The sequence below is a fragment of the Stigmatopora argus genome, chromosome 9 (genome assembly GCF_051989625.1).
Source record: "Stigmatopora argus isolate UIUO_Sarg chromosome 9, RoL_Sarg_1.0, whole genome shotgun sequence".
Classification (NCBI taxonomy): Eukaryota; Metazoa; Chordata; class Actinopteri; order Syngnathiformes; family Syngnathidae; genus Stigmatopora; species Stigmatopora argus.
Window position 1 is genome coordinate 9,635,215 of NC_135395.1, and position 18,698 is coordinate 9,653,912.

The 18,698-nt window shown below is 35.9% G+C and overlaps 1 protein-coding gene, 1 long non-coding RNA gene and 1 pseudogene across 7 annotated transcripts in view; 1 reads left to right on the forward strand and 2 right to left on the reverse strand.

Moving 5' to 3' along the window:
- LOC144082195 (uncharacterized) overlaps nucleotides 1-12,590 on the forward strand; it is a 28,409-nt gene extending 15,819 nt beyond the window's left edge. For 2 of the 3 annotated variants that reach the window (XR_013303185.1, XR_013303187.1), the window contains 4 exons: nucleotides 10,080-10,282; nucleotides 10,351-10,415; nucleotides 11,259-11,352; nucleotides 11,433-12,590. This is a non-coding gene — a long non-coding RNA (uncharacterized LOC144082195). The remainder of the gene's footprint in view (nucleotides 1-10,079; nucleotides 10,283-10,350; nucleotides 10,416-11,258; nucleotides 11,353-11,432) is intronic. The other variant, XR_013303186.1, reaches the window with a different exon arrangement.
- elf1 (E74-like ETS transcription factor 1) overlaps nucleotides 10,106-18,698 on the reverse strand; it is a 29,718-nt gene continuing 21,125 nt past the window's right edge. For 3 of the 4 annotated variants that reach the window (XM_077609143.1, XM_077609144.1, XM_077609145.1), the window contains 7 exons: nucleotides 16,771-16,945; nucleotides 16,104-16,205; nucleotides 15,539-15,700; nucleotides 15,373-15,456; nucleotides 14,580-14,772; nucleotides 13,823-14,131; nucleotides 10,106-12,333 (listed from right to left, as the gene is read on the reverse strand). In XM_077609143.1, coding sequence (XP_077465269.1) covers nucleotides 11,607-12,333; nucleotides 13,823-14,131; nucleotides 14,580-14,772; nucleotides 15,373-15,456; nucleotides 15,539-15,700; nucleotides 16,104-16,205; nucleotides 16,771-16,945 — 1,752 coding nt within the window. In that variant the 3' untranslated portion in view covers nucleotides 10,106-11,606. The remainder of the gene's footprint in view (nucleotides 12,334-13,822; nucleotides 14,132-14,579; nucleotides 14,773-15,372; nucleotides 15,457-15,538; nucleotides 15,701-16,103; nucleotides 16,206-16,770; nucleotides 16,946-18,698) is intronic. The other variant, XM_077609146.1, reaches the window with a different exon arrangement.
- LOC144083004 (5S ribosomal RNA) lies at nucleotides 13,051-13,163 on the reverse strand (annotated as a pseudogene).

The following is an 18,698-nucleotide window of genomic DNA, read 5'->3' on the forward strand; positions in this document are numbered from 1 at the left end:
AAGCCTTACTATACTATGTCGTTTTTTTAAAGAAAAAAAACCTTACTATACTATGTCGTTTTTTAAAGAAAAAAAGCCTTACTATACTATGTCGTTTTTTAGGGAAAAAAGCCTTACTATACTATGTCGTTTTTTAAGAAAAAAAGACTTACTATACTATGTCGTTTTTTAAGAAAAAGAGACTTACTATACTATGTCGTTTTTTTAGGGAAAAAAGCCTTACTATACTATGTCGTTTTTTAGGGAAAAAAGCCTTACTATACTATGTCGTTTTTTAAGAAAAAAAGTCTTACTATACTATGTCGTTTTTTAGGAAAAAAAGCCTTACTATACTATGTTGTTTTTTTAAGATAAAAAGCCTTACTATACTATGTCGTTTTTTTAAGAAAAAAAGACTTACTATACTATGTCGTTTTTTAGGGGAAAAAAGCCTTACTATACTATGTCGTTTTTTAGGGGGGGAAAGCCTTACTATACTATGTCGTTTTTTAGGGGAAAAAGCCTTACTATACTATGTCGTTTTTTAAGAAAAAAACCTTACTATACTGTCATTTTTAAGAAAAAAAGCCTTACTATACTATGTCGTTTTTTTTAAAGAAAAAAAGCCTTACTATACTATGTCGTTTTTTAGGGAAAAAAGCCTTACTATACTATGTCGTTTTTTAAGAAAAAAAGACTTACTATACTATGTCGTTTTTTAAGAAAAAGAGACTTACTATACTATGTAGTTTTTTATGGAGGGAAAGCCTTACTATACTATGTCGTTTTATTGGGAAAAAAGCCTTACTATACTATGTCGTTTTTTAGGGGAAAAAGCCTTACTATACTATGTCGTTTTTTAGGGGGGAAAGCCTTACTATACTATGTCGTTTTTTAGGGAAAAAAGCCTTACTATACTATGTCGTTTTTTAAGAAAAAAAGTCTTACTATACTATGTCGTTTTTTAGGAAAAAAAGCCTTACTATACTATGTTGTTTTTTTAAGATAAAAAGCCTTACTATACTATGTCGTTTTTTTTAAGAAAAAAAACCTTACTATACTATGTTGTTTTTTAAGAAAAAAAACCTTACTATACGATGTCGTTTTTTAGGGAAAAAAGCCTTACTATACTATGTCGTTTTTTAGGGAAAAAAGCCTTACTATTTTATGTCGTTTTTTTAAAGAAAAAAGCCTTACTATACTATGTCGTTTTTTAAAGAAAAAAAGCCTTACTATACTATGTCGTTTTTTAGGGAAAAAAGCCTCACTATACTATGTCGTTTTTTAAGAAAAAAAGACTTACTATACTATGTCGTTTTTTAAGAAAAAAAGACTTACTATACTATGTCGTTTTTTAGGGGAAAAAGCCTTACTATACTATGTCGTTTTTTAAGAAAAAAAGTCTTACTATACTATGTCGTTTTTTAGGAAAAAAAGCCTTACTATACTATGTTGTTTTTTAAGAAAATAACCTTACTATACTATGTCGTTTTTTTGTGAAAAAAGCCTTACTATACTATGTCGTTTTTTAGGGAAAAAAGCCTTACTATACTATGTCGTTTTTTTAAAGAAAAAAAGCCTTACTATACTATGTCATTTTTTAAAGAAAAAAAGCCTTACTATACTATGTTGTTTTTTAGGGAAAAAAGCCTTACTATACTATGTCGTTTTTTAAGAAAAAAAGACTTACTATACTATGTCGTTTTTTAAGAAAAAGAGACTTACTATACTATGTCGTTTTTTTAGGGAAAAAAGCCTTACTATACTATGTCGTTTTTTAGGGAAAAAAGCCTTACTATACTATGTCGTTTTTTTAAGAAAAAAAGACTTACTATACTATGTCGTTTTTTTAAGAAAAAAAGACTTACTATACTATGTCGTTTTTTAGGGGAAAAAAGCCTTATTATACTATGTTGTTTTTTAGGGGGGGAAAGCCTTACTATACTATGTCGTTTTTTAAGAAAAAAACCTTACTATACTGTCATATTTTAGGAAAAAAACCCTTACTATACTATGTCATTTTTAAGAAAAAAAGCCTTACTATACTATGTCGTTTTTTAGGGAAAAAAGCCTTACTATACTATGTCGTTTTTTAGGGAAAAAAGCCTTACTATACTATGTCGTTTTTTAGGGAAAAAACCTTACTATACTGTCATATTTTAGGAAAAAAAGCCTTACTATACTATGTCATTTTTAAGAAAAAAAGCCTTACTATACTCTGTCGTTTTTTTTTAAGAAAAAAAGCCTTACTATACTATGTCGTTTTTTAGGGAAAAAAGCCTTACTATACTATGTCGTTTTTTAAGAAAAGAAGACTTACTATACTATGTCGTTTTTTAAGAAAAAGAGACTTACTATACCATGTAGTTTTTTAGGGGGGGAAAGCCTTACTATACTATGTCGTTTTTTAGGGAAAAAAGCCTTACTATACTATGTCGTTTTTTAGGGGAAAAAAGCCTTACTGTACTATGTCGTTTTTTTAAGAAAAAAAGACTTACTATACTATGTAGTTTTTTAGGGGGGGAAAGCCTTACTATACTATGTCGTTTTTTAGGGAAAAAAGCCTTACTATACTATGTCGTTTTTTAGGGGAAAAAAGCCTTACTATACTATGTCGTTTTTTTAAGAAAAAAAGACTTACTATACTATGTCGTTTTTTAGGGGAAAAAAGCCTTACTATACTATGTCGTTTTTTAAGAAAAAAAGTCTTACTATACTATGTCGTTTTTTTAGGAAAAAAAGCCTTACTATACTATGTTGTTTTTTTAAGATAAAAAGCCTTACTATACTATGTCGTTTTTTTTAAGAAAAAAAACCTTACTATACTATGTTGTTTTTTAAGAAAAAAAGCCTTACTATACTATGTTGTTTTTTTAAGATAAAAAGCCTTACTATACTATGTCGTTTTTTTTAAGAAAAAAAACCTTACTATACTATGTTGTTTTTTAAGAAAAAAAACCTTACTATACGATGTCGTTTTTTAGGGAAAAAAGCCTTACTATACTATGTCGTTTTTTAGGGAAAAAAGCCTTACTATTTTATGTCGTTTTTTTAAAGAAAAAAGCCTTACTATACTATGTCGTTTTTTAAAGAAAAAAAGCCTTACTATACTATGTCGTTTTTTAGGGAAAAAAGCCTTACTATACTATGTCGTTTTTTAAGAAAAAAAGACTTACTATACTATGTCGTTTTTTAAGAAAAAAAGACTTACTATACTATGTCGTTTTTTTAGGGGAAAAAGCCTTACTATACTATGTCGTTTTTTAGGGAAAAAAGCCTTACTATACTATGTCGTTTTTTAAGAAAAAAAGTCTTACTATACTATGTCGTTTTTTAGGAAAAAAAGCCTTACTATACTATGTTGTTTTTTAAGAAAATAACCTTACTATACTATGTCGTTTTTTTGTGAAAAAAGCCTTACTATACTATGTCGTTTTTTAGGGAAAAAAGCCTTACTATACTATGTCGTTTTTTTAAAGAAAAAAAGCCTTACTATACTATGTCATTTTTTAAAGAAAAAAAGCCTTACTATACTATGTCGTTTTTTAGGGAAAAAAGCCTTACTATACTATGTCGTTTTTTAAGAAAAAAAGACTTACTATACTATGTCGTTTTTTAAGAAAAAGAGACTTACTATACTATGTCGTTTTTTTTAGGGAAAAAAGCCTTACTATACTATGTCGTTTTTTAGGGAAAAAAGCCTTACTATACTATGTCGTTTTTTTAAGAAAAAAAGACTTACTATACTATGTCGTTTTTTTAAGAAAAAAAGACTTACTATACTATGTCGTTTTTTAGGGGAAAAAAGCCTTATTATACTATGTTGTTTTTTAGGGGGGGAAAGCCTTACTATACTATGTCGTTTTTTAAGAAAAAAACCTTACTATACTGTCATATTTTAGGAAAAAAACCCTTACTATACTATGTCATTTTTAAGAAAAAAAGCCTTACTATACTATGTCGTTTTTTAGGGAAAAAAGCCTTACTATACTATGTCGTTTTTTAGGGAAAAAAGCCTTACTATACTATGTCGTTTTTTAGGGAAAAAACCTTACTATACTGTCATATTTTAGGAAAAAAAGCCTTACTATACTATGTCATTTTTAAGAAAAAAAGCCTTACTATACTCTGTCGTTTTTTTTTAAGAAAAAAAGCCTTACTATACTATGTCGTTTTTTAGGGAAAAAAGCCTTACTATACTATGTCGTTTTTTAAGAAAAGAAGACTTACTATACTATGTCGTTTTTTAAGAAAAAGAGACTTACTATACCATGTAGTTTTTTAGGGGGGGAAAGCCTTACTATACTATGTCGTTTTTTAGGGAAAAAAGCCTTACTATACTATGTCGTTTTTTAGGGGAAAAAAGCCTTACTGTACTATGTCGTTTTTTTAAGAAAAAAAGACTTACTATACTATGTAGTTTTTTAGGGGGGGAAAGCCTTACTATACTATGTCGTTTTTTAGGGAAAAAAGCCTTACTATACTATGTCGTTTTTTAGGGGAAAAAAGCCTTACTATACTATGTCGTTTTTTTAAGAAAAAAAGACTTACTATACTATGTCGTTTTTTAGGGGAAAAAAGCCTTACTATACTATGTCGTTTTTTAAGAAAAAAAGTCTTACTATACTATGTCGTTTTTTTAGGAAAAAAAGCCTTACTATACTATGTTGTTTTTTTAAGATAAAAAGCCTTACTATACTATGTCGTTTTTTTTAAGAAAAAAAACCTTACTATACTATGTTGTTTTTTAAGAAAAAAAACCTTACTATACTATGTCGTTTTTTAGGGAAAAAAGCCTTACTATACTATGTCGTTTTTTAGGGAAAAAAGCCTTACTATACTATGTCGTTTTTTTAAAGAAAAAAGCCTTACTATACTATGTCGTTTTTTAAAGAAAAAAAGCCTTACTATGCTATGTCGTTTTTTAGGGAAAAAAGCCTTACTATACTATGTCGTTTTTTAGGGAAAAAAGCCTTACTATACTATGTCGTTTTTTAGGGAAAAAACCTTACTATACTGTCATATTTTAGGAAAAAAAGCCTTACTATACTATGTCATTTTTAAGAAAAAAAGCCTTACTATACTCTGTCGTTTTTTTTTAAGAAAAAAAGCCTTACTATACTATGTCGTTTTTTAGGGAAAAAAGCCTTACTATACTATGTCGTTTTTTAAGAAAAGAAGACTTACTATACTATGTCGTTTTTTAAGAAAAAGAGACTTACTATACCATGTAGTTTTTTAGGGGGGGAAAGCCTTACTATACTATGTCGTTTTTTAGGGAAAAAAGCCTTACTATACTATGTCGTTTTTTAGGGGAAAAAAGCCTTACTGTACTATGTCGTTTTTTTAAGAAAAAAAGACTTACTATACTATGTAGTTTTTTAGGGGGGGAAAGCCTTACTATACTATGTCGTTTTTTAGGGAAAAAAGCCTTACTATACTATGTCGTTTTTTAGGGGAAAAAAGCCTTACTATACTATGTCGTTTTTTTTAAGAAAAAAAGACTTACTATACTATGTCGTTTTTTAGGGGAAAAAAGCCTTACTATACTATGTCGTTTTTTAAGAAAAAAAGTCTTACTATACTATGTCGTTTTTTTAGGAAAAAAAGCCTTACTATACTATGTTGTTTTTTTAAGATAAAAAGCCTTACTATACTATGTCGTTTTTTTTAAGAAAAAAAACCTTACTATACTATGTTGTTTTTTAAGAAAAAAAACCTTACTATACTATGTCGTTTTTTAGGGAAAAAAGCCTTACTATACTATGTCGTTTTTTAGGGAAAAAAGCCTTACTATACTATGTCGTTTTTTTAAAGAAAAAAGCCTTACTATACTATGTCGTTTTTTAAAGAAAAAAAGCCTTACTATGCTATGTCGTTTTTTAGGGAAAAAAGCCTTACTATACTATGTCGTTTTTTAGGGAAAAAAGCCTTACTATACTATGTCGTTTTTTAGGGAAAAAACCTTACTATACTGTCATATTTTAGGAAAAAAAGCCTTACTATACTATGTCATTTTTAAGAAAAAAAGCCTTACTATACTCTGTCGTTTTTTTTTAAGAAAAAAAGCCTTACTATACTATGTCGTTTTTTAGGGAAAAAAGCCTTACTATACTATGTCGTTTTTTAAGAAAAGAAGACTTACTATACTATGTCGTTTTTTAAGAAAAAGAGACTTACTATACCATGTAGTTTTTTAGGGGGGGAAAGCCTTACTATACTATGTCGTTTTTTAGGGAAAAAAGCCTTACTATACTATGTCGTTTTTTAGGGGAAAAAAGCCTTACTGTACTATGTCGTTTTTTTAAGAAAAAAAGACTTACTATACTATGTAGTTTTTTAGGGGGGGAAAGCCTTACTATACTATGTCGTTTTTTAGGGAAAAAAGCCTTACTATACTATGTCGTTTTTTAGGGGAAAAAAGCCTTACTATACTATGTCGTTTTTTTAAGAAAAAAAGACTTACTATACTATGTCGTTTTTTAGGGGAAAAAAGCCTTACTATACTATGTCGTTTTTTAAGAAAAAAAGTCTTACTATACTATGTCGTTTTTTTAGGAAAAAAAGCCTTACTATACTATGTTGTTTTTTTAAGATAAAAAAACCTTACTATACTATGTTGTTTTTTAAGAAAAAAAACCTTACTATACTATGTCGTTTTTTAGGGAAAAAAGCCTTACTATACTATGTCGTTTTTTAGGGAAAAAAGCCTTACTATACTATGTCGTTTTTTTAAAGAAAAAAGCCTTACTATACTATGTCGTTTTTTAAAGAAAAAAAGCCTTACTATGCTATGTCGTTTTTTAGGGAAAAAAGCCTTACTATACTATGTCGTTTTTTAAGAAAAAAAGACTTACTATACTATGTCGTTTTTTAAGAAAAAGAGACTTACTATACTATGTCGTTTTTTAGGGAAAAAAGCCTTACTATACTATGTCGTTTTTTAGGGGAAAAAAGCCTTACTATACTATGTCGTTTTTTTAAGAAAAAAAGACTTACTATACTATGTCGTTTTTTAGGGGAAAAAAGCCTTACTATACTATGTCGTTTTTTAGGGGGGGAAAGCCTTACTATACTATGTCGTTTTTTAGGGAAAAAAGCCTTACTATACTATGTCGTTTTTTAAGAAAAAAACCTTACTATACTGTCATATTTTAGGAAAAAAAGCCTTACTATACTATGTCGTTTTTTTTAAAGAAAAAAAGCCTTACTATACTATGTCGTTTTTTAGGGAAAAAAGCCTTACTATACTATGTCGTTTTTTAAGAAAAAAAGACTTGCTATACTACGTCGTTTTTTAAGAAAAAGAGACTTACTATACCATGTAGTTTTTTAGGGGGGGGAAAGCCTTACTATACTATGTCGTTTTATAGGGAAAAAAACCTTACTATACTATGTCGTTTTTTAGGGGAAAAAAGCCTTACTATACTATGTCGTTTTATAGGGAAAAAAACCTTACTATACTATGTCGTTTTTTAGGGGAAAAAAGCCTTACTATACTATGTCGTTTTTTAGGGAAAAAAGCCTTACTATACTATGTCGTTTTTTAAGAAAAAAAGACTTACTATACTATGTCGTTTTTTAAGAAAAAGAGACTTACTATACTATGTCGTTTTTATGGAAAAAAGCCTTACTATACTATGTCGTTTTTTAGGGGGGGAAAGCCTTACTATACTATGTCGTTTTTTTAAGAAAAAAAGACTTACTATACTATGTAGTTTTTTAGGGGGGGAAAGCCTTACTATACTATGTCGTTTTTTAGGGAAAAAAGCCTTACTATACTATGTCGTTTTTTAGGGGAAAAAAGCCTTACTATACTATGTCGTTTTTTAGGGGAAAAAAGCCTTACTATACTATGTCGTTTTTTAGGGAAAAAAGCCTTACTATACTATGTCGTTTTTTAAGAAAAAAAGTCTTACTATACTATGTCGTTTTTTAGGAAAAAAAGCCTTACTATACTATGTTGTTTTTTTAAGATAAAAAGCCTTACTATACTATGTCGTTTTTTTTAAGAAAAAAAACCTTACTATACTATGTTGTTTTTTAAGAAAAAAAACCTTACTATACTATGTCGTTTTTTAGGGAAAAAAGCCTTACTATACTATGTCGTTTTTTTAAAGAAAAAAGCCTAACTATACTATGTCGTTTTTTAGGGGAAAAAAGCCTTACTATACTATGTCGTTTTTTAAGAAAAAAGCCTTACTATACTATGTCGTTTTTTTAAAGAAAAAAGCCTTACTATACTATGTCATTTTTAAGAAAAAAAGCCTTACTATACTATGTCGTTTTTTAGGGAAAAAAGCCTTACTATACTATGTCGTTTTTTAAAGAAAAAAGCCTTACTATACTATGTCGTTTTTTAGGAAAAAAAGCCTTACTATACTACGTCGTTTTTTAAAGAAAAAAGCTTTACTATACTATGTCGTTTTTTAGGGGAAAAAAGCCTTACTATACTATGTCGTTTTTTTAAGAAAAAAAGACTTACTATACTATGTAGTTTTTTAGGGGGGAAAGCCTTACTATACTATGTCGTTTTTTAGGGGAAAAAAGCCTTACTATACTATGTCGTTTTTTAAGGGGGGGAAAGCCTTACTATACTATGTCGTTTTTTAGGGAAAAAAGCCTTGCTATACTATGTCGTTTTTTAGGAAAAAAAGCCTTACTATACTACGTCGTTTTTTAAAGAAAAAAGCCTTACTATACTATGTCGTTTTTTTAAATAATAAAGCCTTACTATACTACGTCGTTTTTTTAGGGAAAAAAAAGCCTTACTATACTATGTCGTTTTTTAAGAAAAAAAGACTTACTATACTATGTCGTTTTTTAAGGGAAAAAAGCCTTACTATACTGTCGTTTTTTAGGGAAAAAGCCTTACTATACTATGTTGTTTTTTTAAGATAAAAAGCCTTACTATACTATGTCGTTTTTTTTAAGAAAAAAAACCTTACTATACTATGTTGTTTTTTTAAGAAAAAAAACCTTACTATACTATGTCGTTTTTTAGGGAAAAAAGCCTTACTATACTATGTCGTTTTTTTAAAGAAAAAAGCCTTACTATACTATGTCGTTTTTTTAAAGAAAAAAGCCTTACTATACTATGTCGTTTTTAGGGGGGAAAGCCATACTATACTATGTCGTTTTTTAAGAAAAAAAGTCTTACTATACTATGTCGTTTTTTAGGAAAAAAAGCCTTATTATACTACGTCGTTTTTTAAAGAAAAAAGCCTTACTATACTGTCGTTTTTTTAACAAATAAAGCCTTACTATACTACGTCGTTTTTTTAGGGAAAAAAAAGCCTTACTATACTATGTCGTTTTTTAAGAAAAAAAGCCTTACTATACTATGTCGTTTTTTAGGAAAAAAAGCCTTACTATACTATGTCGTTTTTTTAAGAAAAAAAGACTTACTATACTATGTCGTTTTTTAGGGGAAAAAAGCCTTACTATACTATGTCGTTTTTTAGGGGGGGGAAGCCTTACTATACTATGTCGTTTTTTAGGGAAAAAAGCCTTACTATACTATGTCGTTTTTTAAGAAAAAAACCTTACTATACTGTCATATTTTAGGAAAAAAAGCCTTACTATACTATGTCGTTTTTTAGGGGGAAAAAGCCTTACTATACTATGTCGTTTTTTAGGGGGGGAAAGCCTTACTATACTATGTCGTTTTTTAGGGAAAAAAGCCTTACTATACTATGTCGTTTTTTAAGAAAAAAAGACTTACTATACTGTCGTTTTTTAGGGGGAAAGCCTTACTATACTATGTTGTTTTTTTAAGAAAAAAAGCCTTACTATACTATGTCATTTTTTTAAAACTATACTATGTCGCAAATCAAATAGTATAGTAAGGCTTTTTATCTTTAAAAAACGACATAGTATAGTAAGGCTTTTTTTCTTTAAAAAACGACATAGTATAGTAAGGCTTTTTTCTTCTTAAAAATAGGACATAGTATAGTAAGGCTTTTTTTCTTAAAAAACGACTTACTTTACATGGTCACTTTTAAAGATAAAATGCCTAACTATACATGGTCATTTTTTTAAAGAAATAACGCTTTCCACTATCCTTTTTATTTATGTTTCCCCTTTTTTCTGCTTTGTAGAGATCTTAGTGTCACAAGAAAAGACGTCCAGGAAGCCATAGAAATTTACTCCATTCAGCATAAAGAAGGCAATTGACAATCAACAGTCACAAACAAAGAACAGTGCTTTAAGGCAAGGCCGGTCTACATTTAAGTTCTACAAATACAGAGCTGGAGGGGAAGTAGCAGCAAAGACAAGATCTGGATTACAAAATGTCTCCAGTGTAAGTCATGATTGTCATCATCTTGCATATATTTCGACACGATGCATACATTCAGCTTGTCTTTACAGGTCAAAACGAGTCTGCAGATGGAACAACTCCTGCTCTGCGCCACCAAGTCAGCATCCACTTTTGGGTAAGTTGGAACAAAGGTGCCGAACTGAAGTAAGGGGGTTCGTGGGCTAATAAGCAGGGATGCGTCGGACTTGGTGGCGCGAGAGCAGGGAGGAAACTTAAAAATGAAAAGAGCAATGATACAGAAGAGGCAATGAATTCTTGATATATGATTTTTTTAATATATTCATACTGACTGATTCTTTTGATACTGATTCGTAAGGCTTTAAATGTTTCAGCCTGCGGAGCGGAGCGGAGGAAAGGTTCTAACACACACTAAGCAGGATATGTACAACAGCACATGGGAACAATAACAAGAGAATTGTTCTTAAAAAAAGCAGTTTATATAGTCATGAGGGGAAAAAGATTTTTTTTAAATTCCTGATGCTAAAAGTGAATATTCTTTATATGTTCCCTCATGTAAATAGAGTAAAAATGTGCCTTTTTTATACAGAATTTAGAAATTCACAAAATAAATAAAGTTTGGCATGGCCTAAATATTGAATCTCCAACGTATATATCATTTGTATATATACATAGCGAGATCCATGCCTGTTCCATTTTGCCTCAGAGGCATCTGAACTGTTTTCTTCTTTTGTTTTATTAATAAATGCCCTATTCTACTTTGGACAGGTAATCGAGAAAAAGGCAAGCATGTCCTCTGCAAAATGTGACGCAGAGGACATGCTTGACTTTGTTTTGGCTTCTAAGAAAATAAACTATTCCAGGTTGAAGTCCCAAAAGCCATCCAATGGACTCTATTCACGCACATGGGTTCCTCCGGAATGAATTTTCCTCCAAATGTTTTGGATTCCGTGCTCTGTGTTTTGGTGGCTACTTAGCCGAGTCTCTTTTATTTCTCCAGAATTGACAAGTCTGCTGCGTTACAGAGGACAACTGGCACATTTGCCGCCGCACCATCCGACGGTTGTTCTTCTTAAGGGAGGAGTTTGGTGCATGTGAGTATCTTTCCGAGTCTTAAATGTGAAATGTGACATCTTTGAAAAATCGGAAAGACTCCGACGGTCTGTTTCTTTAGGCACATCGTCACAAAAAAAAGGAGTAAACGATTCCATCCTGAGGCTGGACTGGCCAACCTTGATTGAGAGGCGCACAATGTGGATGACATTTAAAAAAAAAAAGAAAATGGAACAAAAAGAACAACCACCATCAAGTCCAAATGGTCCCCATGTTTCTTTCTACTGGAAGCCCGTCAAGCTTCGGTGGGCTCCGTCTTTATTTGGATAAAGTTTGCGGGAATCTGCACGGAAAGGGGGAGCTCCTGCAGACCTTTGATGGCCTGCTGGGGCTGCAGAGACATCTCCCCCCGGACCTCCAGCTCCTCCACCGGGGTGAGACCTTCGCACGGGCTGCCGCTCTGGGAAGAGAATCCGTTGAAGGTGGGTACCTGGCCGAAGTTGTGACTGGCGTCGATGATCACAGTCCTGTACTGCAGCTCGGCCTCGCCGGCGTCTACTTCCTCCTTGGAGAAGGCGTCGGCCAGGGAGGGGTCGCCGTTGACCGTGGAGCGCAGGTAACCCGAGTCCATCATCTCCTCCTTCACTTGCAGCCCGCACAAATCGGCCGACTTCAGCACGGTGGCGATGACGGTGCCGGGCTGCTGCGCCACCATGGTTTGTCCGCAGGCGGTGTTTATGGCGAGCAGGCGCGGGAGGCCAGAGGTGGGGGCGATGGAGCTTGGGCAGCCGGCGGACGGGCTGAGGGTGGCCACCAGCAGCTGTTGGTGGAGAGACTCCGGGAGGCCGTTGGCTGGCTGGATCGTCAGAACGTCGTTGGACATGGTCGCGTTGGAGGGGATGGACTGGAGGAGTGTGGCGCAGTGACCAGAGTCCCCATTGGGGAGAACGGTGGTGAGGGGAAGAGAACCCGGACCCGGGGATGTCAGGACAACTGGCAGCGAAGCGGAAGAGCTCAGCGACCTAGAAACGCAAGAATGCCTGTGTATAAAAAGTAGGGTCTTCACTGAGCACAATTTCAAAGAGCATTTACCTGATTTGAATGGCTTAACTAAATGTATCTTGTTTGATTGCTCTTGAAAAAATTGATTATGTATGGAAAAATACTGGCATGTGTGATCGCTAGAACTGTGGAACATTGGAAAACTAAATTGTGACATTAACAACAAGCTAACGTTTGGCATTTCTATCTTTTCAGGTTAAGAAAGGCCGTTCACTTCAACAGAAAAGGCATTTTCCGTGTTCAAGTATGCTCAGACACTGAAGATGGTGCAGCGTACCGTCTTCACAAATTCTGCAAAGAAGGTACCAACTACAGAACAGATTAGGACTTGGCACCACAAATTTCAAGAAAAGTGCCGGAATGTGGGTTTCCACACTTGCTCTTCTAACACTCTTCCCTAGGACGATGCAGAAAGGCTTCACCTACCTGCCCTACAGTCTTAAAATTGTTGGCTTAAGAAATGGGCTCAAACATTTTGGAACACTATTTGTGGGCCAAACTCAATGAAAAATCTGCACTAAACAGGTAAGAGTTTGATTTTGCTAACTTTACAGGTGTTACTCAAGATATCGGATCTCATGTCGTAGATGTCCTTACGGCATACTACCCTGAGAACGCCCGATCACATCTGATCTCGGAAGCTAAGCAGGTCTGATTAGTACTTGGATGGGGGCCTGTGCTTACAGCACCTGGTATCCCCAGGCAGTCTCCCATCAAAGTACTAACCAGGCCTGACTTAGCTTCCGAGATCAGACGTGATCGGGCGTTCTCAGTGTAGTATGCCGTAAGCCCAACTAGGACATGCAATCCGATATCTTGAGTAGCACCTATAAAGTTAGCAAAACCAAACTCTTACCTGTTTAGTGCAGATTTTTCATTGAGTTTGGCCCGCAAATAGTGTTCCAAAATGTTTGAGCCCATTTCTTAAGCCAACAATTCTAAGACAGTAGGGCAGGTTGGTGAAGCCTTTCTGCATCGTCCTGGGAAGAGTGTTAGAAGAGCAAGTGTGGAAACCCACATTCCGGCACTTTTCTTGAAATTTGTGGTGCCAAGTCCTAATCTGTTTTGTAGATGGTACCTTCTTTGCAGAATTTGTGAAGACGGTACGCTGCACTATCTTCGGTGTCTGAGCATACTTGAACACGGAAAATGCCTTTTCTGATGAAGTGAACAGCATTTCTTAACCTGAAAAGATAGAAATGCCAAATGTTACACACAAAAACTTGACACGTTTTTACTGTAAAAATTTGAGGTCATTACAATGAACGTTGTCAAAATTATTGGCCTTACGAAATGGGGTCAAACATTTCGGAAAACACTCTGTATACAATGAAAATATGTCAATAAAGGCTTTCCTCTGAAACTTGCCTATCATTCAATGAATTTCTTCTTCTTGGTGGCCTTGGAGTGGATAACATGAATAAAGATGTGAGGAACCGACGTACATACCTCAAAGAGTCTGCCCCCGGGTTGCCCTGCAGTATTTGCAGGAGTTGGTCCGCTTGTCCTCCTTGCGCTCCTCGCTGCAGGCTTTGCTCCAAGGGCTCTTTCTTCACCTGCTTGAACTGCTGGTGGGCCCTCCCCCTGGAGCCCCCTCGCGCCACCGACCTGCCGTTGGCCGACCTCTGGTGTCCGTACTCGTTGCCGCCGTCATCGTCTTCGTCCTCGATCACCACCAGATCGTCTGGCATCTCCTTGAACTGATAAACCAAACGCTGACCCTCCACCTTGGCCAGGATGCCTCGTTGGTAGTAGTACCTATAATTGAGGACAGAGGTGTGTTAAATGCGGCTGGGCAACTCTCAAATTAATGATTGATACGTTCATTTTTTAAACACCTACTTTTAAATTAGTTATCCGTTTGCGTGTTGACTATGCAATTAATCGCAAGAAAAATTCTAATCCCTGTTCAGCCATGGAATTAAATTGTTATCAACTTTTACTGGAAATACAATCTAAAAAAATGAGTGGAAAAACACTAATACTAATTTTTGTTTGCCTAATCAAGTTTTTTAAAGGGATATTTTCAGTCTACGTTATCCTTAAACTATGGTTTGAATTAATGGTGGTGACTATATTTTGCGACCGCAGGCGGGTTTGCATCATTGTTTTTTTCTTTCTGGGCACGTTGACTGTTTCTCCCACCGCCCGCGGTGCAAAAATAACGGCACGTTTCCACAACAATGCCAACCCACCCCTTTCATACCTGAGCGCTCGTCCCATGGTCTCGTAGTTCATGTCGGGCTTGTTCTTGTGTTTGCCCCAAAGCTTGGAGACAGCCTTGGAGTCGACCAGCTTGAAGATGCCTTTCTCCCTCTGTGTCCACTTGATGTATTTGGGACAGGTGTTTTTGTCCTGCAGTAAGGCCAGAAGGAATTCCCACAGGTAGATGGTGTTGCCTGCAAATGAGGAGATGACTTTAACTTTCCTCTTTGCTATTGAACGACTTTAAAATGCCTGCATTGAAGCCCAAAAAAAGGCAAGTCACAATTGGCAAGTATTTCACTAACCACTAGGGCAGTGAGGACTTTCAAAGTCCAAATAATATGAAATAGACACCATAAAAAACATTATCCCTACATTACAGATATTCAAATATTGCGGCAGATGAACCGCGATAAACGAGGTATTACTGTATTGCGATGGGGAAAATAACTGAGTCAATTAGCCTAATGTGCAATCGGCTTGGAACAAAGGTGGTTAAAAACAGTAACGCTCCCAGTGGCGGCCCGAATTCCAGCTGGTATGACAAGGTGATGTATATCCGGGAGACTAAAGCGTGTCACCCTGTGCGGAGGCAACACAGTAGCGTCCATCAGCGGCGCATCATTGTGCCTGCGAGCCTGTCCCGGCAGACCCCCGAGAAGCCCATCATTCACACCCTGGCTATTTTTTTTCTTTTTTTTTAACGCAACACGACGTCACACTCCACAAGAGAGGAGGAGACCTTGATTTTGATTGGCTGGCTACCAGGAGGGAGACTTGTTATCATGGCTTACCTTTGCCCTCTTTGCTCTTCTTCCTCAGTGGAAGGCTGGGGGTGGAGATGGGGGAGCAGGAGCGGACCACCCGAGGCTTTCTCACTAAGACGAATTCAAAAAGGGCGGTGAGTTGAAGTCATTAGCACGCGCCTTGTGTACGCGTCGTGTCGGAAAACAATTTCACCTTTACTTTTTTTCTGAGGCTTCAAGGGACACCTGGGGGGGATCTCGTCCATGGATGAGGTGTCCTCGTCCAGCGACACGTCAAGGGCGCCGTTCTCCATGTGGTCGGGCCTCAGGGGGGCGTACGTCAGGTCGGCCTCTAGCAGTACGCCGTAGTTGTGAACTAGAACGTGGGCAACGAGTAAACAAAGAATAAACAATACTGTCAAAAAAACAAGGGCATTTTTTATGTGTTGGGGGGACTACAGGGCACGTGAGATGTGGAAACTGTAATGACAGCTGCGGTTCAAATCCATCCATCACCGTATTTATATATGGAGGTTGCCGAAAAAAATGGTTGAGTAAGATTTTGTGGAAATAGAACGGATTTAATCCTGCTCTCTTTGTCTTGTTTGACATCAAAAAGTCCGCCAGGGCTGTCCCACCTGTCACCCCAAATCAGCTCATCCGAGACCCAATTGGTGACAAGCGCTCGGCAAAATGGATGGAGGGATAAAATCCTAACCTTGCGAACGAGTGAAGAATAATGTTCTAGAGGCGGCGTATTTGTCAACAAGTCATCTTACGCATGCGCTTCTCATCCAGGATGTTGTTTGGCGACTCCATATTGAGCAGGGCTGCCGCCGCCTCGTTTGTCTCCATGCTGTCTTCTGCACCCGAGACCGTGTCTTTAAAAAAAAAGAAGAACAGAACATATGATTAGTTTTCTATATTTTCTAGTGCTGTGAGCAACAAATGATGCTCCAGTGGGGGTCTCCAAATTTTTGATCAGATTTAAGTGGTTTGGTAATTCAAGTCAGTAGTCTAATGATGTTGACGTTGAAATAAACCCAGTCTGTTAAAACAAATGGGTTTTGAGACCCTGCATGAACTGATATTTCCACTAAAAGCGACCTTCAAAACACAGCCATCTGCTACGTATATTTGCCTAAATTTTACCATAAAAATAAACCTCACCAAGTACGAACTTTACATTATTATTTTTTTTATTCCGGTGAATGTCCTGATGTTGGTAAATACCAGAAAGGCCAACAAAGCCAATCGTTTGGCCTCCTCACCCCAAGTTAGTTCTCTGAATTCCCTCATACACCGCAATAAAAAAAAATACCTGAACAGTGAGAAATGGGTGGCGTCAGTTTTTTATTTTTATTTTAACTCAATAGTTTAAAATAGGCCAAAAAAAGACATCAGTGCCAGAGAATTCGAATGGAAGAATGTGTCTAATGTTCCAACCTGAGAGGTCGACTCCTCCCACCAAGATGGATGGTGCCTCCACGACGTGCATGGCATTGTCCATCATGATCCCGTTGGTCACCTCGTCTGACTCCAGGCCCGAGTACACTTGCAACAGATCAGTGGCGGGCACCTGCTCCACGATCACGGCGGGGAACACAGATGGATCGTCCAGCTGTGACACACACACACACAGACACAAACAATTGAGTGGGAGAAAGAGGCTCGCCTCAATCCAGTCCATGTCGAAAAACGTAGCACAAACGGTAAATTGATATCACGACCTGATGTGCCGGCTCGTGTTTACAGCCGTATAAAAGCGAGCGAGTACCATGTGCAATTTGAGCTATTGTGCAGCGATAGAGGCGAGAGAAAGGAGCTCCTTTTTGAAGCCTTGCAGTTGCCCACAACAGGGACCCACCCTAAGACGGCCTGCAAAAGTCAACTTACTACTCCCACACATGGAAGACTTGGCTGGGAAAGATAATAAAAAGCAGTCGATGTCGAAAGCTATCATTGGGAAAGGTTCCTGTGGGATTTTTTTTCAGTGTAAACTTCTTAAATCCTAATGTTTTGTCTTCATGCAAAATCCTACTTGCCATTCCATAAAAAAATGTTATTGTTGAATGTCTTGGATCAATCTGGTGCCATGTGTAATGCATTATAAAAATGTGTTTAAAGGGTTTCTTTTGGTTCTCTTACCACATGAAAAGGTTCAAACACTTTAAAAAGGCTCTTTCTAGTATACCCTTTTTTTCGGACTGCAAGTCGCACCTGAGTATAAGTCGCAAAATAGAGGACAACAGACAAAATAGGCACCTGGTAATGTATCATGTTAATAATTTGCTGTTGGCGATCAGAGATGGAAAAAAATAAAAGAATATCTAAGTCCCAGCTCAATTTTGAAAAAAATGTGACTTATAGTCCAGAAATTACAGTACTTTCTAAACAACCATAATGTACACAAAAGTATACACTCACACACAAATGTTAAACATTGTCCAAATCAAACCAATACATATATGAGCAGAGAATTTGCTTTTAACTAAATAACGCAGAGCAGAGATACTAATGAGGCTCACTTTGAATTATAAAAAGAAATCATTAATGTATTGAACTACCTTCCTCATTCACTCAACGCTTACCTTCTTGCAGTGTTTTTAAATCTAATATTATATGATAATATAATACACGTATCGATACCACTAGATGACAGCAGAGTACACGGCAAGAAACCCAAAGTTGTAGCGCCACATTTCAAAAAATGGCCTCACCTCAGAAAATCATCAGGCTGCACAAACCAGTGACAAAATACCTTCTCAAATACCCAAACAGCCACTGATTTCATTCATTTCCTTCCAATCAAACATAAGGAAAATTCAACTGTGGTTACTTGATTTTTAGCAGAACTTACGACATGTAAATTTTGGATGGCGTGCTAACAGTCGATTCCTTGATTAAAAGTGGGAAAGGGTGGACAGAGAGCAGGAGGCGGATGATGAATAAAGGCTTATCTGTGCCGTCACACAAGTGTCCATTGTTGGCTTGAACCTCTGGGGCATACCAGGTGTTCCGATCTAATGGGGGGAGGAGGCCGATCGGCCCATTTTGGCTACACTTTAACCAGGCCTGCTGAAAGAGCAGCTGGTGATTTGATGCAATTGTTAAAAGAAACTACGGGTTCACACGCTGGCCACATTTGTCCACTTGGAAGCCACGATGAATGACGACAAACACGGTGTGTCATGCGCAAAGAAGAATGTATTTGCTTTGACTAGAAAAATCGAAAATAGCAATGTTTCCCATTAGCCCGTATCTGATACCGTTGGATGTAGCGAAAACGATGCGGCTCAAGAATGGGCCTGCCCGTCGGTGTCCTTGAGGAAAAAGTCAAGCGCGCTTTTGTGTGTGCTGACATTTTGACTATT